The sequence below is a fragment of the Macaca nemestrina genome, chromosome 5 (genome assembly GCF_043159975.1).
Source record: "Macaca nemestrina isolate mMacNem1 chromosome 5, mMacNem.hap1, whole genome shotgun sequence".
NCBI classification, from domain to species: domain Eukaryota; kingdom Metazoa; phylum Chordata; class Mammalia; order Primates; family Cercopithecidae; genus Macaca; species Macaca nemestrina.
The window spans coordinates 110,881,518-110,907,836 of NC_092129.1; the positions used below are offsets into that span (position 1 = coordinate 110,881,518).

Genomic DNA, 26,319 nt, shown 5'->3' on the forward strand with positions numbered 1-26,319 from the left:
ACAGAAGCTTTTTAGTTTAGTTAGGTTCCATCTATTTATCTTTGTTTTTATTGCATTTGCTGTTGGGTTCTTGATTATAAACTCTTTGCCTAAGCCAATGTCTAGAAGAGTTTTTCCGATGTTTCTTCTAGAGGTTTTATGGTTTCAGGTCTTACATTTAAGTCGTTGATCCATCTTGAGTTGACTTTTGTATAAGGTGCAATGAGGATCCAGTTTCATTCTTCGACATGTGGCTTGCCAGTTATCCTAGCACTGTTTGTTGAATAGGGTATCCTTTCCCCACTTTATGTTTTTGTTTGCCTTGTCGAAGATCAGTTGACTGTAAGTACTTGGCTTTATTTCCAGGTTCTCTATTCTGTTCCATTGGTCTACGTGCTGATTTTTATACCAGTACCATGCTGTTTTGGTGAATATGGTCTTCTAGCATAGTTTGAAATCAGGTAATTGATGCCTCCAGATTTGTTCTTTTTGCTTAGTCTTGCTTTGGCTATATGGGCTCTTTTTTGGTTCCATATAAATTTTACGATTGTTTTTTCTAGTTCTGTGAAGAATGATGATGGTATTTTGATGGGAATTGCATTGAATCTGTAGGTTGCCTTTGGCAGTATGGTCATTTTCACAATATTGATTCTACCCATCCCTGAGCATGGGGTGTGCTTCCATTTGTTTGTACCATCTGTGATTTCTTTCAGCAGTGTTTTGTAGTTTTCCTTGTAGAGATCTTTTACCTCCTTGGTTAGGTGTATTTCTTTTTGTTGTTGTTGTTAGGTACATTTCTAAGTGCTTTATTATTATTATTATTTTTGCAGTTGTTATAAAAGGGATTGAGTTCTGATTTGATTCTCAGTTTGGTCATTGTTGGTATATAGCAGTGCTACTGATTTGTGTATAGTGATTTTATATCCTGAGACTTTACTGAATTCATTAATCAGATCTAGAAGCTTTTTGGACGAGTCTTTACGATTTTCTAGGTATAGGATCATATCATTGGCAAACATTGACAGTTTGACTTCCTGTATTAGTCCATTTTCACACTGCTACAAAGACACTACCTAAGACTGAGTGATTTATAAATAAAAGAGGTTTAATTTATTCACAGTTCTGCAGGCTTGGGGAAGCCTCCGAAAACTTATAATCATGGTAAAAGGCAAAGGAGAAGTTAAGTACCTTCTTCACAAGGCAGCAGGAAAGAGAGTGCAGAGGAAACTGCCACTTTTAAAACCATCAGATCTCATGAAAACTCCCTCACTATTATGAGAACAGCATGGGGGGAACCACCCCTATCCAATCACCTATCAACAGGTCCCTCTCTTGACACATGGGGATTATAATTTGAGATGAGATTTGGGTGAGGACACAGAGCCAAACCATGTCTCTTCTTCTTTACTGGTTTGCATGCCCCTTATTTCTTTTTCTTGACTGATTGCTCTGGCAGGGTGGGCTTTTAAGAGCCTCTTGAAATAATATTAGGACTAGAAATTGTGTGAAGTAATGTCTGAAACATTACTTCCCCAGAAAAAGTTTTCTTGTCAGCCCTTCTAACACCACCTGAAATGTCAGCTCTCTTCTCTTTATCTTCTCCACCTGTGCTTCCACCTCTTTCTGCCTTAAGATTAATAACCAATTTTATGTTTTCTATCATATTTTAAGTCACTTGCTAGTAATATTTGTTTACAATCTTTCTCCCTTCATCTGATGCCTCGGAACCCTTTTAAATTTTTTTTTCTGGTTTTTGAGACATAATTTATATACAATAAAATTCACCAATTTTAATTATACAATTTGATGAATCTTGACAAATGTATGCACCATTAACAATCATAGAACATTTGGGAATATAAAGTTGAGCTATTAAATTCTAAATTCACATTTGAAGCTCATAATGGAACTACTATGCCATTCATTTACCTGGGTTTTTATTCCAATTGCCATTATTTAATTAAATGTAAAAAACAATCACAAATTGGGAGGCCGAGACAGGCAGATCACGAGGTCAGGAGATTGAGACCATCCTGGCTAATATGGTGAAACCCCATCTCTACTAAAAATACAAAAAAATTAGCCGGGTGTAGTGGCGGACGCCTGTAGTGCAGCTACTGGGGAGGCTGAGGCAGGAGAATGGCATGAACCCGGGAGGCGGAGCTTGCAGTGAGCTGAGATCCGGCCACTGCACTCCAGCCTGGGCAACACAGCCAGACTCCGTCTCAAACCCCCCCCCCGCCCCGACACACACAATCACATTAATAAACACTTTTCTAAATGGCAAAAAAAAAAAAAAAAAAAAAAAGAGAGAGAGAAAAAACACCTGGGCCCACACTTTTAAAGTCTTCTAGTTGAAAATGATTAAATTTCTGAACATGCTAAGTGACCAATTTGCAAGTTAAAAAGTGTAATTTTGGCTGGCCATGGTGGCTTATGTTGTAATCCCAGCACTTTGGGAGGCCGAGGTGGGTGGATCATCTGAGGTCAGGAGTTTTAGACCATCCTGGCCAAGATGGTAAAACTCGTCTCTACTGAAAATACAAAAATTAGCCAGGCGTGGTAGCACATGCCTGTAGTCCCAGCTACTCAGGAGGCTGAGGTGAGAGAATCACTTTAACTTGTGAGGCTGAGGTTACAGTGAGCCAAGATGGCACCACTGCACTTCAGCCTGAGTGACAGAGTGAGACTGTCTCAAAAAAAAGTTTAATTTTATTCGGTATGAAATAAGAAATTAAGAATATGTTTAAGAATAGTTATTAAGAAAGGCAATAAGAAATTTAAAATCTCTATTCATTTAGCTGTCTTTCTTTGTTCTCTAAAGAGGACTAAATGCTTGCAGAAAATTTAAAATTTGCCAAGAATAGGTTTGATTTTAGGATACTTAGGGCTCTACCTGTGACTGCTGATGGGAATCAGGGTACTAATTTATTATTTTAGTCTTAGTCTTCTGGTTTGTTTCCTTTTCATGCTAATATGTTTAGAATCAAGGCATAGTTGAAGAATGGGAAGGTGAGCAGAGAAGAGAATGGAGAGGAGGTGGTAAGACTAGTTGGCACAAGCAACACTTAAATCTCATATTCTGCTTCTTAAATAGCATAATTACATGGAAATGGTGCCCAGTAATGTAGAGCAACTTAGTTGTTTGAAGTGCAAAATAAAATTATAACTATTAGGAAATTGTTGGGAAAAAAGAGATGTAATATGCCATAGGCATTATGTTTTGTGAATAGATACATGCTATATTTCTGAATGCTGAATGCTTGTTTAATGTAAAATGAGGATTTCTAAATAGGAGGGAAGAGAAAAAAACATCTGCAGGTAGAATGCTGAATTGACTGGGGAGGTGGATAAAGTGAAACACAAGCCTGTTCCTGCCTTCCCAAAACCCTCTTCCTTGGGTCCTCCTGTGTTGCTCCATGGCTCCCTCTTTCTCTGTATCTCCTTTTCCTCTTCCTTCTCTGCACAGGCCTTCCATAGGTCCTCCTTATTCTTTTTATCTCTCATTTTTGGACATTTCCCAAAGTTTTTTCTCCATCCTGTTCTTTTTCTCTCTTTAGATATGTTCTACTTCGGAGATCACATTCATTTCTATGTCTAAGGAAATATCACCTCCATTATGGAAATAAAAATCTAACAATTACCAAGCTTTTTAGCACTGTGAAAATGTCTATGTAGGGTGGGATGGCTGACAAAATGGCCCCGTGTTTCCCTCTGATTTTCTTTCCTCCTAGGAGTTCCCTCACCTTAATTACCACTGTTCTTCCCAATAGACCCAAGGGTGTACTGCTCCAACATTAGATTTTTGATCCAACTGTGTATGAAAATCCCTTTCCTTTAAAAAAAAAAAAAAAAAAAAAAAAGAACTATAACAGACTGGGCACAATGACTCACATTTGTAATCCCAACACTTTCGGAGGCCAAGATGGGAGGATTGCTTGAGGTCAGGAGTTTGAGACCAGCCTGAACAACATAGTAAGATGCCACCTTGAAGAAGAAGAAGAAGAAGGAGAAGAAGAAGGAGGAAGTAGAAGAGGAAGAGGAGGAGAACGAGGAGGAGGAAAAAGAAGAACTAAGACAAACCAGTGACACAAAAACCTATGAGAGAAAAAAAGCCTTAATTCAGCCTGTTCTAATAGTCCCATAGCTGTTTTATAGGTTAAATAGAGGTTGTTCAGCCTCCAGTGCTACATACAGGTAGACAGATCGTAAGGGATGTCTTGCTCAGTCCATATAGAGAAAGCTCCCTCCCTCATCTGAGGTTTACCAGTTGAGAGACACATTTCTTTTCTAATAGGCTGACAACTAAAATGGACAGATTCTTCAAGGGAGGCCACTGCTCATTAGACAGAGACACTCATCTAATAGCCACTATTAATATAAAATTGCTGGCCTAATAACAACTGTGATATCTGTTTAACAAAAATGTATACTCACTCAGCATTGTAAAGAACTTTTGTTAATGCATTTCTATATAGGTAATTTCCAGATATATATTTCTTTTCTTTATTTTCTTTTTTTTGAGATAGGGTCTTGTTCTTTCACCCCGGATGGAGTGGAGTGACATGATCTCAGCTCACTGCAACCTCTGCCTCCCTGGCTCAAGTGATCCTCCTATCTCAGCCTCCTGAGTAGCTGGAATTACAGGCACACGCCACCCACACCCAGCTAATTTTTTTTTTTGTAGAGATGAGGTTTTGCCATGTTGCCCAGGCTGGTTTCTTAACTCCTGGACTCAAGCAATCTGCATGTCTCAGCCTCCCAAAGTGCTGGGATTACAGGCTTGAGCCACCGCTCCAAGCCTACAGATTTATATTTCTAATTCAAGTTTGTATCTTCATTCTTTCTCTTGTTTATACATTCAGTCAATATTTCTTGAGCACATCCTATGTGTCAGGCATTACACTAGGGGCCAAACAAGACAAACGTGACAGCTACCCTCATGGAATTTGCATTAACAGAGGTAGGCAGACATTAAAAAAATTGTAAGTTGGGATAGTCATTGCAGTAATTGAGCTCCATAGAGACAGCGCCTGGGCAAGTGAGAGCCAGATGAGCACTGGGCGACTCTGCCTTGCTGAGGAAAAATAACTAAACATGGGGAAAGGAGATCCTAAGAAGCTGAGAGGCAAAATGTCATGATATGCATTTTTTGTGCAAACTTGTCTGGAGGAGCATAAGATGAAACACCCAGATGCTTCAGTCAACTTCTCAATTTTTTTTTTTTTTTTTTGGAGATGGAGTCTGGCTCTATCGCCCAGGCTGGAGTGCAGTGGTGTGATCTTGATCTTGGCTCACTGCAAGCTCCGCCTCCCGGGTTCACGCCATTCTCCTGCCTCAGCCTCCCGAGTAGCTGGGACTACAGGTGCCTGCCACCACGCCTGGCTAATTTTTTGTATTTTTAGTAGAGACGAGTTTTCACCGTGTTAGCCAGGATGGTCTTGATCTCCTGTCCTTGTGATCCGCCCGCCTCGGCCTCCCAAAGTGCTGGGATTACAGGCATGAGCCATCAAGCCGGCCTCAGAGTTTTCTAAGAAGTGTCCAGAGAGGTAGAAGACCATGCCTGCTAAAGATAAAGGAAAATTTGAAGATATGGGGGCAAAGGCGGACAAGGCCCGTTATGAAAGAGAAATGAAAACCTATATCCCTCCTAAAGGGGAGACAAAAAAAGAAGTTCAAGGACTCCAATGCAGCCAAGAGCTCTCCTTCGGCCTTTTTCTTGTTCTGCTTTGAGTATCGCCGGAAAATCAAAGGAGAACATCCTGGCCTGCCCATTGGTGATGTTGGAAGAAACTGGGAGAGATGTGGAATAACACTGCTGCAGATGACAAGCAGCCTTATGAAAAGAAGGCTGCGGTTCTGGGGTCGTGGCCTTGCTCCCGCTGTGCGGGAAAAGAATCCAGGCCCTTCCACGCGCGTGTGGGCGCGGGGGCCCCGAAATGCTCCTGGTTCCGCGCTAGGTCTCCGCTGGGGCAGGACCCAGAGCCATGGGTGGGACCACCAGCACCCACTGGGTCACCTTCGAGGGGGACGAGAATGAGAACATCACCGTGGTGAAGGGCATCCGGCTTTCGGAAAATGTGATTGATCGAATGAAGGAATCCTCTCCATCTGGTTCGAAGCCTCAGTGGTATTCTGGTGCTTATGGTGCCTCAGTTTCTGGAAGAATTGAAAAGAAGAGTAGCTGAGGAGCGGGCATTGGAGCAAGCTGAGAAAGAATCTGAAGATCAGAAACCACTAAAGCAAGCCAAAGAGCTGGACCGAGAGAGGGCTGCTGCCAATGAGCAGTTAACCAGAGCCATCCTTCAGGAGAGGATATCAAACGAGGAGGAAGGCGCTAAGGCAAAGCACCTGGCTAGGCAGCTGGAAGAGAAAGACCGAGTGCTAAAGAAGCAGGATGCCTTCTACAAAGAACAGCTGGCTAGACTGGAGGAGAGGAGCTCAGAGTTCTACAAAGTCACCACTGAACAATATCAGAAAGCTGCTGAAGAGGTAGAAGCAAAGTTCAAGCGGTATGAGTCTCATCCAGTCTGTGCTGATCTGCAGGCCAAAATTCTTCAGCGTTACTGTGAGAACATCCACCAGACCCTCAAATGCTCCTCTCTGGCCACCCAGTATATGCACTGTGTCAATCATGCCAAACAGAGCATGCTTGAGAAGGGAGGATAAAAACTTTCAGAACGAGCAAAACACCATCAACGTTAATTCCAGAGATGGAACATTTTTTTTTTTTCCTAGTAAGAAAATAACCCATTTGAAGAGAAGACCACTAATGAGAAGATCACTAAAGAGAGACACCAAGAATGGATTCAGCAGAGTCATTTCACATTTTGAACAGCAGCAATTTGAAGGGCCAAAGCCTTGATCAGGGATCAGTCATTAAAGGACACACTTCAGTATTAGTAAACCCTCTTATGATGATTAAAAGAGAAGGGCAACCCTCTCCACCGTTTGGTACTTTCTATTCAACTTCCACTGAACATAAAATGTTTTTCTTCAGAGCAAGCCCCATCATTTGGTGAACCTCCACCCTAACAAAGTAGGATGGGGTGGGGGGCTAAATTAATTGGAGTCGGGTGAGGAGAGAGCCAGAAAACAGATCTGGGGCAGCAGTGCTGGGTGGAATTGTCTAGGCTATGGCATGCTGGCTTTCTCTTTCTTTCTTTTCTCCTTTGATTATGTAAGAGCTGTTTCATTTTAACTTATTATGGTGATTACACAGGCAAGAAGACAAAAAGGAGAGAAAATGTACCTCTTCTACTGGAATAATGTTTATGATTACAAGTGAGAGACTGTATTTTTATCAATATGAAGGCATAACCTCTATACTGAATACTCACATCTTTACTTCACTCACTATCAATAATAAATATATTTTCTGACAAAAAAAAAAAAAAAGAAAAGAAGGCTGCGAAGCTGAAGGAAAAATACGAAAAGGATATTGCTGCATATCGAGCTAAAGGAAAGCCTGATGCAGCAAAAAAGGAGTCGTTAAGGCTGAAGACAGCAAGAAAAAGAAGGAAGAGGAGGAAGATGAAGAGGATGAAGAGGAGGAAGAAGGTGAAGAAGATGAAGATGAGGAAGAAGAAGAAGATGATGAATAAGTTGGTTCTAGCACGGTTTTTTTTTCTTATCCATAAAGCATTTAATCCCCCGTACACAACTCACTCCTTTTAAAGAAAAAAAATTGAAATGTAAAGCATGTAAGATTTGTTTTTAAACTGTACAGTGTCTTTTCTTTTTGTATAGTTAACACACTACAGAGTGTGTTTTTAGATAGTCCTGTCCTGGTAGTATTTTCAATAGCCACTAACCTTGCCTGGGACAGTATGGAGGTTGTAAATTGGCATGGATTTAAAGCAGATTCTTGTTGGTTCAAAGCACAAATTAATTATATATGGGGATGGTAGTTTTTTCTTCTTCAGTTGTCTCTGATGCAGCTTATATGAAATAATTGTTCTGTTAACTGAATACCGCTCTGTAATTGCAAAGAAAAAAGTCGCAGGTGTTTTGTTGACATTCTGAATGCTTCTAAGGAAATACAAGAAAAAATATATAAGTTGATTAAGTGTCATAAAAGAAAACTGGGCCAGGCATGATGGCTCCCACCTGTAATTCCAGCATTTTGGGAGACTGAGGCAGGAGGATCACTTGACCCCAGCAGTTCAAGACCAGCCTAGGTGACATAGGGGCAACTCTGTCTCTACAAAAAAATAAAAATTTTAGCCAGGCATGGTGCTATGTGCCTGTAATCCCAGCCACCAGCCATTTGGGAGGCTGAGGTCGAAGGATAGTTCGAGCACAAAAGGTTGAGGCTGCAGTGAACTATAATCCTGCCACAGCACTTCAACTTGGGTGACAGAACAAGACCTTGTCTCTAAGAAAAAAAAAGACTGTAGGATATTGATATTTCAGGAGTCTATAAGAAGTTCTGACTTAATTGGGTTTGAAGAAGTGACACTGAAGTGAAAGTTAGAGGATGAAAAACTAGCCAGGAACATTCAGGTGAGTGTGACAGAAAGAAAAAAAGGAGCAGGGAGGAAATACTAAGCAGAGGACACAGCATTTGCAAGGAATGTTAGATAACAGGAGAGACTGACTGGAGATGAACTTATCAAGGAGGTCAGGTATTGAGTCCCATCATTCCCATCCCCAACATCTTGCCTGTAAGAAGTTTGATTGCAGGTCTGTTTGCACAGAAGGCTATTGGCAGGCCTTCCAAAATGAGCTGAGCAACTTTACCTTGATCCTGGATCTGACCCTCAGCTGTACCAACTGGGAAACTGGGTTTTGGGAGCACACAAAATGTAATACCAGAATGAGCCTGGTATTGCTGTTAGAGCCACTTTAACTATAAGATGGGCATGGTTTAAGATGTGGTGAAAGAGAACAGGAGGGAGACTAAGCTAATGGGATTAGAAAAACAGAAATAATCACAGCTAGGAGAACGTGAAAAATGTGGTTTCCTGGAAGCCAAATTCCTGCCGAGATCACAGTCTAGCTCATGGAATTTCCTACTGATCGGAATGCCTTCTGCTTTTCTCTGGCTGAAACATTAGTGCCCCAAGTTTTACTATCAAAGACAGGATAATGACAAAAATATTTATTGATTAAACACAGAAAGCACTGACAGTCTTTCCAGATGAAGCCAATAGCATATACTATAATTCTTATCTTTTTATGCTTTATTACATTCATGTATTGAGTCTATGTATCTGTCACTTTACTTCTACTATTTCAATTAATCTTCAGAACAATTCTATATGGTTGGTATTAGTGTTCCATTATTGGAACGCTAAGCTTGTGGGAGTTTTTATATCCTGCTGCTCAAGGTCATCACCGAGGTCTGATTTTTCACACAAAGAAATTTGCAACCTCCAGCATAAATGGGTTAATATCCCTCCCTCTTTCCTCCATTGGTGAAAAAATTGAGAATCAGAGAGTTTCAGTGATTGGTCAGAGATTACACAGTTAGAAAGTGAGAGTCAGAATTCAGATTTGGTTATGTCCGACTCCAAAACCTATGTTGTAGTCACTCCAACCCACTGCCTCTAACAGTATAGAGGCATAGTATTCCTAAAAATATATTTTTAGAAGTTTTCACATGTTAAGCTTAGAATTGGAAGCAGTGACGTTTTCAATAAATTAATCTCTAACAGTCCAGTTAAGGGCAAGGAATTTAAAAATGGCATTTTATGTTGAAAATATCCTGAAAAGTTTTCCCTAATCTATGGTTCTATGACATTATTTCAGTTGTTTCAATTTTTAGTAAAAGAGAGAACATGGTCAATAAAAATGCTCTTTCCTACATGTAAGGACCACATTTAGTGATGCTGTTACAGTATCACTTGTGCAAATCAGTAGGACTTGAAGATCATATTTTCCTCCTATTTTAGGGATAAAGTCATAATGATTTTTGGAGGCTATGCATTAGTTTAGAGATGCTAAGACACAATCATGTTTTATAAAAGTTAATTCTGTGAAAACATCTTAATGACATGATCAGAGCCATTTCTGTAATACTTATCTCACACTGTATTTAATTATTCATAGCTTCTGTTGTGCTTTACTAATGTATGTTTAAATATTTCTTATACACTAACTTTCAGTCAGTGACAAGTTAAAAAACCACACAAATATTTCTTGCACAATGCAACGTGAGATTATTAAATTCTATTTACTTTGCTAATAGCTAATCTAGTCATAAGTATGAAATTAATCAGTCAGAATAGTAAAGGAGCAAAATACACTGGAAAAAATAAAATCTATTATACTTAAATAAGTACATGTCATTGGTTGTTTATAACTTACTTCCTTTATAAACCTATTAATTACTAAAATGCATTCTTACAATAACATGTCAAATATGATTATAAATTTAATTGTTTTTATGGGTAAATAAAAAACTATTATAATTAGTACAAGTTAACTGACCAACCCAAGAATGGTAAATAGTTACTTCAGCATGTTTATATTCCTACTTTTCACAGATACGCATAAACACCATAGAGAAAATGTATTTCACAAATGTGAAACATAATAATTCCTGTGGCTGCCACATTTTCGTATTGATAGTAATACAGATTTCCTTCCTACCTATTTCTTGAATTTAAAAAAATGTTTAAATAAAAAACTCCTGTGCCAGTTCTGATGTGAACTAAAAATCAATTTTTGTAAATCAGCTTTTGTATCAGAAAGCCAGTCCTACTTTGTCCCTTCCAGGAGACAGTTACATAGTTTATGTCAAGGGTTTAAAATAAGAAAACCCAAAGCTGCTTCTTTTCTGAACCTTTACTATCATTTAAAGTAAATTTATCTCCTGAAATCATATGATGTAGAGATGGAGAGCAAGAATTTTGGAGGCTTCCTGGCCAAGTTTGAAATCCAGGCCTACCACTTACTGACTCTGGGATCTGTGACAGGTTACATAATTCCCCTGTATCTCATGTTTTTTCATGGTGATGATAGTAGCAATACATATCTCATAGAGTTACTCTGAGAATAAAGTAAATACTAACACTAAGGATACAGAAGACATAGTCATTATTATTGCACAACCTAAGTTTTACTTAATGGCCACTATATTAAAGTATAGTACACATGCAGAAAGATACTCAGAAGTGTTCAGCTTACTGAAATTTCATAAGATAAGCTAAACAATCCTGTATAGCAAGCATGCAAATTACAAAAAAGAAACGAGTTACACTCAAAGCCCTCCTCATGCCCCCTTCTAGCCACTACTCCTAAGGGTAACTAATATTTTGACTTCACATTAGTTTCATTAATGGCTATTTTTTAAACCTTGATATTATAACAATTGATAAGGGATTTATTGTAGTAGCATTTTGTTTTTTATTTAATATCAATGCTTAAATCTGTTTGCTGATTACTCTTTTAACATATAGGCATATTTTATTTTCTAGGTTAAAAAAGCTCCTTGAACAAGAAAAGGCTTATCAAGCCCGCAAAGAAAAGGAAAATACTAAACGGCTCAATAAACTAAGAGATGAACTTGTCAAACTCAAGTCCTTTGCACTCATGCTGGTGGATGAAAGACAAATGCACATTGAACAACTTGGCCTGCAAAGCCAGAAAGTACAGGATCTTACTCAGAAGCTGAGGGAAGAAGAAGAAAAGCTCAAAGCCATTACTTCCAAATCCAAAGAAGACAGACAGAAATTGCTCAAGTTAGAAGTAGACTTTGAACACAAGGCTTCAAGGTTTTCTCAAGAGCATGAAGAGATGAATGCTAAACTGGCTAATCAAGAGTCTCACAATAGGCAACTTAGACTCAAACTGGTTGGCTTAACCCAAAGAATCGAGGAGCTAGAAGAGACCAACAAAAATCTGCAGAAGGCAGAGGAAGAACTTCAGGAATTAAGAGATAAAATTGCCAAAGGAGAATGTGGAAATTCTAGCCTCATGGCAGAAGTGGAAAATCTTCGTAAGCGTGTGCTTGAAATGGAAGGTAAAGATGAGGAGATCACTAAAACTGAATCCCAGTGTAGGGAACTGAGGAAGAAGTTGCAAGAGGAAGAACACCATAGTAAGGAGCTCAAACTTGAAGTTGAGAAGCTACAGAAGAGAATGTCTGAACTGGAGAAATTGGAAGAGGCATTCAGCAAGAGTAAATCTGAGTGCACCCAGCTACATTTAAATCTGGAGAAAGAAAAGAACTTAACCAAAGACCTGCTAAATGAATTGGAGGTGGTCAAGAGTCGAGTTAAAGAATTGGAATGTTCTGAAAGTAGATTGGAAAAGGCTGAATTAAGCCTAAAAGATGATCTTACGAAGTTGAAGTCATTTACCGTGATGCTGGTTGATGAAAGGAAAAATATGATGGAAAAAATAAAGCAAGAAGAGAGAAAAGTGGATGGACTCAATAAAAATTTTAAGGTGGAACAAGGAAAAGTTATGGATGTAACTGAAAAACTAATTGAAGAAAGTAAGAAGCTTTTAAAACTAAAATCTGAAATGGAGGAAAAAGTATACAACTTGACAAGAGAAAGAGATGAGTTGATAGGCAAATTGAAAAGTGAAGAAGAAAAATCCTCTGAATTAAGCTGCAGTGTTGACTTACTAAAGAAGAGACTTGATGGTATAGAGGAAGTGGAAAGAGAAATAACAAGAGGAAGGTCACGAAAAGGGTCTGAGCTCACCTGCCCGGATGATAATAAGATTAAGGAACTAACACTTGAAATTGAGAGACTGAAGAAACGTCTCCAACAATTGGAAGTGGTCGAAGGGGATTTGATGAAGACAGAAGATGAGTATGATCAGCTGGAACAGAAATTTAGAACTGAGCAGGATAAGGCGAACTTCCTCTCTCAACAACTAGAGGAGATCAAGCACCAAATTGCCAAGAATAAAGCAATCGAGAAGGGTGAGGTTGTGAGCCAGGAAGCTGAACTGAGACACAGATTTCGGTTGGAAGAAGCTAAAAGTCGAGACTTAAAAGCTGAAGTACAAGCTCTTAAAGAGAAGATTCACGAATTAATGAACAAAGAAGATCAGCTTTCTCAGCTCCAGGTAGATTATTCTGTACTTCAACAAAGATTTATGGAAGAAGAAAATAAGAACAAAAACATGGGGCAGGAGGTCCTCAATCTGACTAAAGAGTTGGAGCTTTCCAAGCGCTACAGCAGAGCTCTTAGGCCCAGTGTGAATGGAAGAAGAATGGTGGATGTTCCTGTGACATCAACTGGAGTCCAGACTGATGCAGTCAGCAGTGAAGCAACAGAGGAAGAAACACCAGCTGTATTCATACGGAAATCCTTCCAGGAAGAAAATCATATTATGAGTAATCTTCGGCAGGTGGGATTGAAGAAACCCATGGAAAGATCCTCTGTTCTAGACAGGTATCCTCCAGCAGCAAATGAGCTCACTATGAGAAAGTCTTGGATTCCATGGATGAGAAAGAGGGAAAATGGCCCCTCAATCACTCAGGAGAAAGGGCCCCGAACAAATTCCAATCCAGGGCACCCAGGAGAGGTAGTCCTTTCACCAAAGCAGGGCCAGCCCCTGCATATTCGAGTGACACCAGACCACGAGAACAGTACTGCGACTTTGGAGATAACAAGCCCGACATCTGAAGAATTTTTTTCTAGTACCACCGTCATTCCTACCTTAGGGAATCAGAAACCAAGAATAACCATTATTCCATCACCAAATGTTATGCCTCAAAAACAAAAAAGTGGAGATATAACTCTTGGCCCAGAACGAGCCATGTCCCCAGTCACAATTACTACATTTTCCAGAGAGAAGACTCCAGAAAGTGGAAGAGGTACGTTTGCAGACAGGCCCACATCCCCTATTCAGATAATGACGGTGTCTACATCAGCAGCACCAGCTGAGATTGCAGTTTCTCCTGAATCCCAGGAAATGCCCATGGGACGGACAATCCTCAAAGTCACCCCAGAAAAACAGACTGTTCCAACTCCAGTACGGAAATACAACTCCAATGCCAATATCATAACCACAGAGGACAATAAAATTCACATTCACTTAGGGTCTCAGTTTAAACGGTCCCCTGGGACTTCAGGTGAAGGAGTCAGTCCAGTTATTACTGTCCGACCAGTAAACGTGACAGCCGAAAAGGAGGTTTCCACCGGCACTGTCCTTCGCTCTCCCAGGAACCACCTCTCCTCGCGGCCTGGTGCGAGCAAGGTGACGAGCACTATAACCATAACACCAGTCACAACGTCATCTGCTCGAGGAACCCAGTCAGTGGTGAGTAGAAGAGGCTCCAAAGGGCAGGCCCGTGGAGGGAGGGAGATGTGAGTAGTGAGACTACCCCAGCACCCACAGTAAAACCCAGCCACATGCTTCTCATGCTGCCTGAATCCAGATGCTTCACAGAGGACTATCCACACAGAACTGAATGTAAAAAGTGACCTAATAGTTTAATAAATTAGGCCAACTTTGAGGGAAAACTTCGCCTATTCATGTAAATTATGGACAGTGCCATAAAACACTTGCAAAGGTAGCCTCTTTGAAATGGTAGCATATAGTAATCAGAAGGTTTAACATTTGATTTTAATGTTTAAGATAGTTTTTAAAATGGAGACGGGGAAAATGGTCTATATGGAAGAAGAATTAAAATTGTTCCTAGGTTATGTTTCTATAAATTAAAGTATTCAATATGTGGTTATATATGGCCACAGGCATATTTTATTCCAAAATAAGATGAGAAGATTTTAATATCAAAAAGTTTTTTAAAAGTAAAAGAGAAGTGCGTTTACATGTATAAAAACTGTATTTTATTTAATCATATCTTGCAGAGAGCAGGTGCTTCATAAATATTTATTTAATAAATAGCTGGGGTTGGGTGCAGTGGCTCATGCCAGTAATCCCAGCACTTTGGGAGGCTGAGGCAGGTGGATTACCTGAGGTTGGAGTTCAAGACCAGCCTGGCCAATATGGTGAAACCCCATCTGTACTAAAAATACAAAAATTAGCCCAGCGTGGTGGCGGATACCTGTAATCCCAGCTACTCGGGAGGCTGAGGCAGGAGAATCGCTTGAGCCTGGGAGGCGGAGGTTGTGGTGAGCCGAGACTGCACCATTGCACTGCAGCCTGGGTGACAGAGCAAGACTCCATCACAAACAAACAAACAAAACTAGCTGGAAGGCTAAATGAATGATTATTGAAAAGCATGTGCAAAGCACAAAAGCCGGAACTTAAAAATAAATTCTACCAGCCTGGCCAACAGGGCAAAACATCTTCTCTACTAAAAATACAAAGGAAAAAAAAAAATAAAAAAGTAGCTGGGCGTGGTGGCACACATCTGTAATCCCAGCTACTCTGGAGGCTGAGGCACAAGAATCACTTGAACCCAGGAGATGGAGGTTGCAGTGAGCCAGGATCATGCCACTGCACTGCAGCCTGGGTGACAGAGTGAGACCCTGTCTCAAAAAAGTAAATAAATAAATAAATTATAAATTATATTTTTCAAAATACTTCCAGTGATTGTCTTCATTTATTGGTGGCAACCTGGCAAATGTAATTATAGAAGAGCTTGTACTGTTTAGATGTTAACTTAAGCTAATAAACTAGAAATCATGATTTCTAGACTCTGAACAAGTTCTACAGCATAAATTGAAATCTCCTAAGAAAGACAGGAAGCTCATAATTTAAACAGAAACTGTGGCTTATTTTCCTTTAATACTTCAATTAAAGTATGATTTACTTTAATTTTCTATGCACAAACATAGACTCAAGGCAGGCTCCAAAGTGTGAATTACTAATTGCTTTGCCAGTAAAGCTTTTACTGGTTGGCTCCTCATGAGCCAAATAGGATTCAGAATTATTCACTGTCCTCAGGTGATCCAATACTGCTTTTTAGGTAACGTGGAGCACAGCTTGGTTGTGTAGGGTCTTGCTTCTTTCTGCTGCATTTTATAAAAAGATATTTGAGGTATAAATCATTGTAACTTAGAGCACATTTTCTGCCATAACATTTTCTTACCATTTTTAAGGGTCAGATCAAGGTAGCCCTACCCTCTGTATCGACATTTTTGACTACTGATTAAACCTCACACATGAGTGGCATTTCAAAGCAACTGTCTAAGATTTCTAAGTTCTCAATGGTCCACCTATTTTAAGTATATCAGATCTCATAAAATCAAGGACAACAAAAGGTTTGGAATACTCCTCTTAGAATCTGAACAGTGAGAGTAGTTCATTTGTACATTTATTCAGTCAACATTTGTTGAGTGTCAACTATACTTTAGGCATGGGCTAGGTGCTGGGATGCCAGGAAGACTGTAGAAGTTCTTGACTTAGTGGAATAGACAGGTTTGGAACCTACTTAGTGGTTCTATGATAGAGATATGTACACAGGAGTCAACGGAGAAGGCTTCACAGAAGTGGAGGTTTCACAGTTAAAGAGGGATTTTCAAGAAGGAAAAGGGAAGGAGTATGTAGACAGAACAGCATGTGCAAAGGCACGACAGTGGGAAGGAGCCTGGCATGCTTGGGGAATTGTGAGCATCCCATTGTGCTGCTACCAGTTGTGCATGGGGCAAAAAATGGAAGGGCAGAAAATAGGGAAGCAAACTGGGGTTGGATATTGAAGGGAGGCATATACATGTCTTATTATGAAATTGATATTAGGGAACCACTGAAAGGGTAATGATCATGAGAAAAACATATTGTTTGTGTTTTAGAAAGATGTGTGTGGAAAACAGTTTAAAGGATAACTTGGAGGGACAGGGATGCTGTTGCAATTCTCTATCTTAATGATGGAGCAGGCTTGAACTAAGATAGTGAAAATGAGGACAGAGATATAGTGAAGATGATGAAAACTATTTCATGACAAATTGAGTAGAGAGTGTGGCTCTTGGGTTTATGATTTGGCTGTCTGGGAGAATAAGATGAGAAACTTTAGGGGGACTAGCTGTTTAGGAGAGAGGATAAGTAATGTTTGGGGCATGTTATATTTGAGATGTCTGGGGAACATCAGAAATGTCCAGTGAGTAGCTGGGAATAAGGATCTGCATTTCTAGAGGGCATCGAAGCCTAGGGGTCCCAGGGTTTGAACACATGAGGTAAAAACTAAGGCAATTCTCAGGGTGAATGTTAAACATTAAAAGGAGGCTGAGAATGGAACATGGTGACACATTTAGAAGGCAGGCAAAGTAGAGAACAAGGAGCCAGCAAGAGATTGAAAAGGAGTCATCAGATATGAGAGGTGAATTGATGAGACTGTCCTAAGAAATCACAGCACTTTAAAAAGGAGGATGTGGTCAGCAGCGACAATAACGTGAAGATTTTGAGGTCTTTAGGAGGTGAAAAGAGAGTAGCTTCATCTGAAATGGAAGAAAGGAGGGAGTGTAGAGGTAATTTAGGGAGCAGTAGGAGTAAAGTTGCCTGAGTTTTTGCCTGGTGGTCTATATTTCCTCTGTGAAACTGGAGTTAACACCATCTTCAGTAAGGGCAGAGGAGGTGAGTTAGTGCTTCAGAAGAGAAGGAAGTTTCAAGCAAAGTTGTTTTAAGAGAAGGGAAGGGGAGATAATCAGAGTGGATTAGATACCAACTCCAAGTTTCTCACAATTATTTTATCTGGGGAAGGGTCATCTGTGGGTGTTCCTGTGTGGCAAGAGTCCCACTAATGTTCAGATTGATGGCATATCCAGAGGAAACTCACCAACATCTCCCTTGTATCTACGTATTTTCTCTCTTACAGTCAGGACAAGACGGGTCATCCCAGCGGCCTACACCCACCCGCATTCCTATGTCAAAAGGTATGAAAGCAGGAAAGCCAGTAGTGGCAGCCCCAGGAGCAGGAAATCTGACCAAATTCGAGCCTCGAGCTGAGACTCAGTCTATGAAAATAGAGCTGAAGAAATCTGCAGCCAGCAGCACCACCTCTCTCGGAGGGGGGAAGGGCTGAGGGCAGTGGCTAAGGGGGTATGTTGTGCAGATGCTACTGCTGCCGTGAAAGTGAACCTTCATCTGTTTGTGCCAGTTCTTTACATGTACTAATTTAAGTTTTAAATATTGTGTTTATAAAATAACCAACTAATAACCATGTGTCTTTCCTATTTTGTGCATTTGCTTTGATGCTGGGGAACAAAATTAGCAAAACTATTGCTTGCTGCCTAGAAGCCAGGGCTAGTTCCTGCGGTTTCTAGTTCCAGTTTTGCTTCCAGCAAGTGGACCCATCAGTAGACCCCTCTGAGCCTGTTTCCTCATCAGTTAGATGTGGGGACTCAGCCACATGCTCTTCAAGGCTGGCTCCCATATTTCCTAATTGCAAGCCAAATTTAATGTACCTTGTCCCACAATAATTTTTTATTAAAAAAAATTCTATTATGAAATAAGACATACTTTAACAATTGTCATTTGCCTCTTTCACATCATGAATTTGCTTTATGTGCTGGAAAAAAACATCACATAGCTATCACAGGGCCTGGACCTCTAAAATTTTGCAAAAACAAAAGGTTCTAAGATGATTTCAGGAAATAATATGAATGTGTAATAAAATGGAAATGAAATATGGAATCCTAAGAACAGAGTTTTACTTATTTGTGTGTGTCTGTGTGTACTGTAGAAGTTTTAGCCCCTCCATAAGATTCCCACAATTTCTTAGGCAATAATTTTAAAATCATTAATGTCAGACTCGTGCTCTATTCAAGTGTGCAATTGATTTAAATTGTGGAATAGTTTGAAAAGAGCTGCCAAATGGCCTTTTATAGCTCAAAAGTGATTGTGATGGATAGAAACTAGCAGAAAGTAAATTCTGATACATTAATGCCAAGGGAAAAAATGACATCATACATATCTTAATTGAATTCAAATATTTTTCTCAATTAAGTATAGATTTGCAAGTGTAAAACCAGTTCATGATTTGGGTGTGTATGTGCGTGTGTGTGGTGTGGAGAAGTGGATTATTTCTCTCAGTTTTACTCTTGTTTGAATCAGTTTCTTTCATTTTTAGGCATGTTTTAATAAGCATGAAGTAGAGTGTGAATGCAAAATGCCAGGTGTATTTGTAGATTAACCATGTTAAGGTGGGCTTTGTGCTTCATAGCCACATAACCACAAATGAGTTCAAGGCTAGTAACCCACAGCTTAGCACACAAGATCTCATGTAGGCTGCACCTTTGCTGACAGTTTTGAGCCAACTGAGTGAACTTTACAAAAATACAATAGCAAAATGTCACAGATTTTTAGTTTTCCATTTTTGTATGTTAGTGTTCCAAAATTATATGGATAGCACCTGTTCTTGATATTTGGGAAAAAGCATAATTCTTTATAAAAAAAGATGTATGATTAGATTTTTATCTCATGATTCAACATGTGTCATGATAATGAAGCTCTTCTCTGAGTTCCTTTCCACACCAGATTTTCTATCGCTTGCAGAACTTGGGCTTGAATTGTGTATAGTGGTGGTAGATGTAGATGCCTCATAGTATTCACATTCACTTTAATCAGATCGCTGTTGCCTACTGCTCATCAGTTCTCAACATTGTATTACAAAATGTTGAGTAGCCAGGCATGGTGGTTCACACCTGTAATCCCAGCACTTTGGGAGGCTAAGGTGGGTGGATCACTTGAGGCCAGGAGTTCGAGACCAGCCTGGCCAACATGGCAAAACCCCATCTCTACTAAAAATACAAAAATTAGCCAAGTGTGGTGGTGGGCGCCTGTAATCCCAGCTACTCAGGAGGCTGAGGCAGGAGAATTACTTGATCCTGGGAGGCAGAGGTTGCAGTGAGCCAAGATGATGCCACTGCACTCCAGCCTGGGCGACAGAGCGAGACTCTGTCTCAAAAAATAAAATAGGAAAAAAAAGAAAATTGAGGAGCCATGTTAAAGACCTGCCATAGTAATGGGATTTCAAGGTCAAAGGAGAGAGAGAGAGAGACTGAGAAAGAATGCTTTATGATTTTGGATAAATTTGAACAAGAGAGATTGCCATTTGGAATACTGACTACATTTTTTTTAAAGATTTTCCCTCTTTCATAAAGTGAACATTCAACCCTTTCAAAAATGAAGACATTCACTGTTTTTACTAATGTGTACCTGACATTTGTGAAGTATTTAGTGTTACTGTACCATAACATATTGTATTTGAGCAAATGAGGGTGTCAGAAGAACAAAACACCACATTCCTTTTGACTCCACCTGCCATTCTTCAGTGACTTTTATCATAATCTTATTGCCACTTGCTGCTGTTTTTGCTTTTACCTTCTCACATCATGCTTATGGTGTTTCTTCCAGGAAGTCCATACCATCTACAGGAGAGTGCTCTGAAGGCTTAACAGTGCGTGTACAGGATGTTTATACATCTAGATATTGGAATAGAGCCACCCACAAAGTACAACTGCTAAAAAAACTTGGCAGAACAACACAGATTTGCTTTTCAGAAATGATAAAGAACAACCACCATGACAGTTTTTCTTTGTAATTTTAGAGCCCACTCTATATTTATTGGATAGCTTTGCTTTAAGCCACACATTAGAAATAAAATCCACTGGGGATAGGAGGTGGAGGACTAAATGTATTACAAATCCAACTTCCCTTTGTGAAGACAGTACTTTTAAGATGCAATTTAATGTGCTTTTGTAGGGGTGAATGGGATTAAAAGTTTGCAATATTTTCTCTGTCCTGAAACGTACCACATAGTAAAGTAAAAGGGGTCTCACTGTGGCTGATGTGTACAGCTGTTGCTCAGGCCCCACCCTGAAATCTTGGGATGGTGGGTGACTTGGGGGTGGGAAGGGTGGGTCATTTCCACAGACTTCAGTGCGTTGGTACCCTCTAGGGATGTGCAGGACACGACCTACACAGCTACAGAGGAGACCCTGGTCTTCACTGCCTGAGAATAATTGTAAGGTGCTGACTATTTCAGCACACTATGGTGGTGTCCACCTTACATGCACGATTCCAGAAATGTTTCGATATGGGACATAGCCCCAAGAGTGTTTATTATTTTTTTTGCATGTGAGCTATATATCTAGGTCATCTGCTTAAGTTATTCAGTTTCTACTGGTGTTTCAATTGTATTTCCAGTGAGGACTGGTTGATGGGCGGCAATCGAGCTCTCTCTAGAGATTTTAGGGTATTCATTAAGGGTGTACCCAGAGCTCTTACTCAAATGTCTTCAAGAAAGAAGTGAAAATTAGCTTTCATGTGTAGCGTGGGAAGAGTATAATTTCGGAGACATGAAAACAAGTTTAAGAATATGAAATGTAAAAATATTTAAATTTCTCATTCCCCAGATTCAGAATACTGGGGAAAGGGTGAGACTTTCCTCGTTGGGAAAAACACAGGGTTATAGATATGAAGAGCACATTTATATTGGAGGCTGGAGGCAGAGAGAGAGAACGAGTAATGAGGAGATGGGCATAGAGAGGATTTCCCAAGAAATAGGAAGATATGATTCCAAAATTTCCCCAACCTAGATAATGTTTCCTTTCTGTCTCCTTTAGGGTCTCATCGTTGGTTATTTCTTTGTTCTCTGGTCTTTCCACTTCTCGTTTTCACTTGCTATCCTCTGACCTCTCTCATTTTAGCAAAATTCCTCCTTCATCTATGCAGTCCTCTATAGCTACTGCCCAGTCTCCTTCCATGCCAAGGTGAGCTATTGAGAGAACACTCAACATTTCCTGCCTCCAGTCTCGCACTTCCCATTTATCATTAATCACTTTTTATTTTTAATAAAAAAATTCATATACATAGTTCAAATATAAGCCAGAGCTAAAAGACAATGAAAACAGATGTTCCTTACCATTTCCCTGAGGCCTCAGTTTTGTCCCCCGGAGAAAATCACTTCCAGTTCTTAGCTGTTTCTTCTGGCATTTATCTCCATATTTCTAACTAAGGTGCTTATACTGATACTTTTTATTTCTAGATTTTAGATCTCTTTTGTCTTCACATTATTGTTTTGATGGTTGAAGGTTTAACCTTCTCACTTATCCCTTCTCTTTCCTTTTTCTCATTTTCCCAATATGATTACATCCTCAACTTTTTGATAAATCAGCAGCCAACATATATATATTTATGTGTTTTGCAGTGCAAATTTAAATTTAAATATAGCACGGTAGCTCACACCTGTAATCCCAGCACTCTGGGAGGCTGAGGCAGCTGAATAACTTGAGCTCAGGAGTTTCGGACCAGCCTGGATGACATGGCAAAACTTAGACTGCAGCCTCAAAAATACAAAAAGTTAGCCAGGCATGTTGGTGTGTCCCTTTAATCTCAGCTACTCGGGAAGCCGAGGTGGGAGGATTGCTTGAGCTTGAGAGGCAGAGGTTGCAGTGAGAGATAGTGCCACTGCACTCCAACTTGGGTGACAAAGTAAGACCCTGTCTCAAAATAAATAAATAAAAATAAATATTACTATCTGCTGAGCCAAGTAGTATACTATGATTTTGCTCTCTTCCTCTTACCACATTTCCCCCTTCAAAAGAATAATTGTTTTAATTTTTCATCTGCTTGGTTTTCCATGTATGTATATATATATGTTTTCAAATGCTCCATTAGACTTGCCAAACACCTATCAGTAATTTTTCCAAACACTTAAACACAGCAGTTTCATATTTTTCCCTGGAAGCCTTCCTATTCAGCCTTCTGCTTCCATATTCAGTCTGGACTGGTTGTTTTCTAGGCCTGCTGCACAGTTGTTGCCCTTTTGCCTATGTTGAGTTATCTGTTTCCCTGATTGCTTATATTCAACTTCTTTTATCTATTGATCTATCGATCTGCCTATCATCTGTCTAATCTATCATCTATCTAATATATCTCTCTATCTATCAGTCATCTATCTATCCTCTCTCTCTCTCACTCTCTCGCTTTCTCTCTCTTCCTCTTTACATCTTCTAATAGTTTTTAAAGGGAAAAGTCCTCCAGTAACCTTTCTGGGGCAGACTATCTGAATTCTGGGAACAGGTTAGGGGAGGTAAGATGAAAATCTCACAGCTCAAGGTATAAACTTTTTACTCCCCTGCAATCAGTCTGCTGCCCATTCTTGTGTCTGGGTCCAGAACTTCTTAGGTGAGTTTTTCCAGAAAACAAAACTCTGGTCTCTAGTAAGGGCAAGGCAGAGTTAGGCTGTGCTCTTTTCCCTCAATGACCAAGATATCTAATTTGCTTTGCTGCTTTTTTCACCTCTTTGCTCTGCTTCAGTTTCCCTTGTTGGCTCCTTATTTTATATATACACAATAAGGATTGATGTTTCCCACATCTCTATCAAAAGCCATGTTCTTGCTCTACAAGCTGGCTCTGGTTATTTCATCTACACCCAGATGCTGATGACTCCCAAACTTCTATCACCAACTGTGTATCCATCTTTATAGTGTGTATTTCCAAATCAGCTTGTCCAAAAACCATTTTCAATACTGACCCGTCTTCCTCCAAATCTTCTCCTTCTCTTATTATTCTCCATCTCAACAGGGATATCCTGACCCATTCAGTCTCTCAAGCTAGAAACCTGGTAGCCATCTATGCTTCTCCTTCTCCTTCTGCCCTCATTCAGCAAGTCCTGCTTATTCACTAACATCTCTAGCAGCTGATTCCTCCTCTCCATTTCCCCTACCATGGCCTAAATTGAGGGTTTTAACTACTTTTCATCTGGGTTACTCTGATACCCACCTAATTGGTCTTGTAATCTCCAGTCTCAAAACTCTAGGATTCATTTTTCATTCTTGCAGTTTTCCAAAGTGCAAGTTGATCATATCATATCATATCAAATCATATCATATCATAATCATCTCTATTTGAAAACCCCCCAAAAGTTCCTCATTACTCACAGAATACAATGCTATGTACTTGAGGCACTCTGTGACTGGGCTCTACTTCTCCATTCTTCTGAGCACCTTTCCCTTCCCTTGGCAGGACCCCCACACTCCAGGCTTAAATAATTGCTTGACTGTCAGGCCATGCCACCCTTCCTTGACTTGCTCAATTTGTTCCTTCTCCCTGAATTGCCCTTTCTCCTATTTTTCTTTTGGCAGATGTGTCCTTCTCTGTTCAAAGACTATTTTACGAACATTACCTCTTCTAGGAAGATAAACAATTATTTCAGAATCTATCCTGGGGTTTAAAGGCCTGTCCACTGCTGTAGAAAGCTTGGCACTCACTGTAGATAAACAAAACTAGCAGCTGAAAAATGGCAGAAAGTTGGGCAAGCAAGAGCTATTTCTGATTCCTCTCTTTGCAACACAAACCAGTGAGAATGACATGGAAGCAGCTAACAAGTCCTGTGTGAGAACATGCAGGTAATGAGGTGGCAGAATTACAGGAAGTCCAGGTACTGTCATTTTTGGGTGGTGAAAGTTACTTCTATTTCCCTCCAAAGGCACAACAGCAGGTGATGGATGCAAAACAGCCAGGAGTCCTGGACTGGGGAGTTCTCACCTCAGAAGCCACCATGCCTGCGAAGAAAGGGGCCTGAGAGCTTTCTGTGAAGTATAAACACACAGTACATGCATGAGTTACAAATGGCCCTTTCCTCACCCTTTCCGACTCCCCCAGCTGAACACAAAGGCACTTCAAGAACGAGGAGGTTTCAGGGGTTTGTCTCATGCTCTTCAAGTTCATGAAGGACCCTCAAAATAGGATTAGAGGCTCTCATTTTAAAGGACCAAACACCACCAAAAAGCAGGATTTAGATTTAGGATAGATATTAGGGTGAATATCCAGAGAAGAAGGGCTGCTGAAAAATGGACTCGATACCTGAGAGAACTGAAAACCATGAGACTGGAGCCACACTTTTCTACCACCAAAAGGTTGTGTAACCTTTGGCATATCACCCTACCTTGGCCTATGATTTAGCATGGAGCTATAATTTTTTATGATTCTGGCATTCTCCCTTAGAGTCGTAATATAATATGCTTCACTATTGTTTAGCAAGCACCTTACAAGATCCTGTTACAATGCTTTTCCTAAGATCTAATGATTAATTACTTATCTGGTAAAAGTACTTTTGGCCTCTCTACTTCTGCTAATGCTACATATATGCAAAATCACAGAACTGGTTAGAACTGAAGTAGACCTTAGAGATCAAGAGGATAATTATCTATTACTAAAGAAGGCAAACAGCAACAAACCCTTTTAAAAAAGCCCTGAGGCATACAGATGTCTAACCATCTTATTAATGATAAGACCAGGACCAAAAAATCAGTTCTTCAGTTTCTCCTAGTACGTTATTCATTATTTCATATGATGAAACTACTTCAAGTGAGTAAAGTGTACATGCATACATAGATTGAAACACTCATACTCACTGGGTCAAAATAATACTGCTAAATGATTTTGAGCTACTAAGATATTTATATAGAAACTATGTGAAAAAGTTCTTATAAGAATATTTTGAATATTGTTGTCCTCATTTAAAAAGTGCAGTGACCTCAGTTTTCACACATAATGTTATTTTGCATGCTATTCTGTGACTAGCCATAGACTTAGAATAACCTAGGTATTTACCATCTGTGTTTAAAAGAGTAGAACCCACTTCCGGCGTAGCCACGGCGGCTAACGCTACTACCAACCCATCACAGCTGCTGCCATTAGAGCTTATGGACAAATGTATAGGATCAAGAATTCACATTGTGATGAAGAGTGATAAGGAAATTGTTGGTACTCTTCTAGGATTTGATGACTTTGTCAATATGGTACTGGAAGATGTCACTGAGTTTGAAATCACACCATAAGGAAGAAGGATTACTAAATTAGACCAGATTTTGCTAAATGGAAATAATATAACAATGCTGGTTCCTGGAGGAGAAGGACCTGAAGTGTGAATGAGTTTCCTTGACTTATGCTAGATTCTGTTTTGTCTCTTAATGACAAGAAAATGGAATTTTTCCCCCCACCTTCTAATGTTTAAATCCCATAAAGCTAAGTTTCCCGTTAAAGGGAAGTGCTTTGAAGGTGTGTACCCATTTTTGTAAGTTAATCATGATTATCCTGGAAAAAGAAGAAAAGAGCTTCTTCTTTGAAGACAAGAATAAAGGTGTTTTTGGTAAAAAAAAAAAAAAAAAAAAAAAAAAAAAGTAGAACCTCCGCATGCTTTGCTCAAATACTTTCCTATTTTTCCATTACTTAGTTTTTATTTATAGTTAACGTTACATATGGGAACTAATTCAAATTTGCTTGTATCTGTAAAACAGCAATCTATGCTGGAGATAAGAAATTAGCTTGCCAAAAAAGAATTTATCAGTTATGACTGTGATTATTGGTGACTTCTGCATCCTGGGGAGGTAAGGGGATAATTTGGGCTGATGGTAGAGTGGGAAATCTGCTGGAAGGAAGCAAATAAACTATTAGGTGGTTAAGAACTCCCAAGAGAGTTTGTATCATCTGGTTCAAAAGTTTCCTAGAGCAAATGACAGA

General features: G+C 39.7%; 1 protein-coding gene and 2 pseudogenes across 8 annotated transcripts in view; all 3 read left to right on the forward strand.

Annotated features, from left to right (window-relative positions):
- The window catches only part of LOC105479439 (filamin A interacting protein 1), a 236,757-nt gene that overhangs the window by 200,968 nt on the left and 9,470 nt on the right, over positions 1–26,319 (forward strand). For 5 of the 8 annotated variants that reach the window (XM_011737390.2, XM_011737393.3, XM_011737388.3 and 2 more), the window contains 2 exons: positions 11,403–14,208; positions 17,666–18,483. In XM_011737390.2, the coding sequence (XP_011735692.1) occupies positions 11,403–14,208; positions 17,666–17,872 (3,013 nt within the window). In that variant the 3' untranslated portion in view covers positions 17,873–18,483. Of the gene's footprint in view, positions 1–11,402; positions 14,209–17,665; positions 18,484–26,319 lie in introns of those variants that run through there. The other 3 variants (XM_011737391.3, XM_011737387.2, XM_011737394.3) reach the window with 3 other exon arrangements.
- On the forward strand, positions 5,948–11,388 carry LOC139363368 (MICOS complex subunit MIC19 pseudogene; annotated as a pseudogene).
- Positions 20,732–25,970, forward strand: LOC105479436 (U6 snRNA-associated Sm-like protein LSm5 pseudogene; annotated as a pseudogene).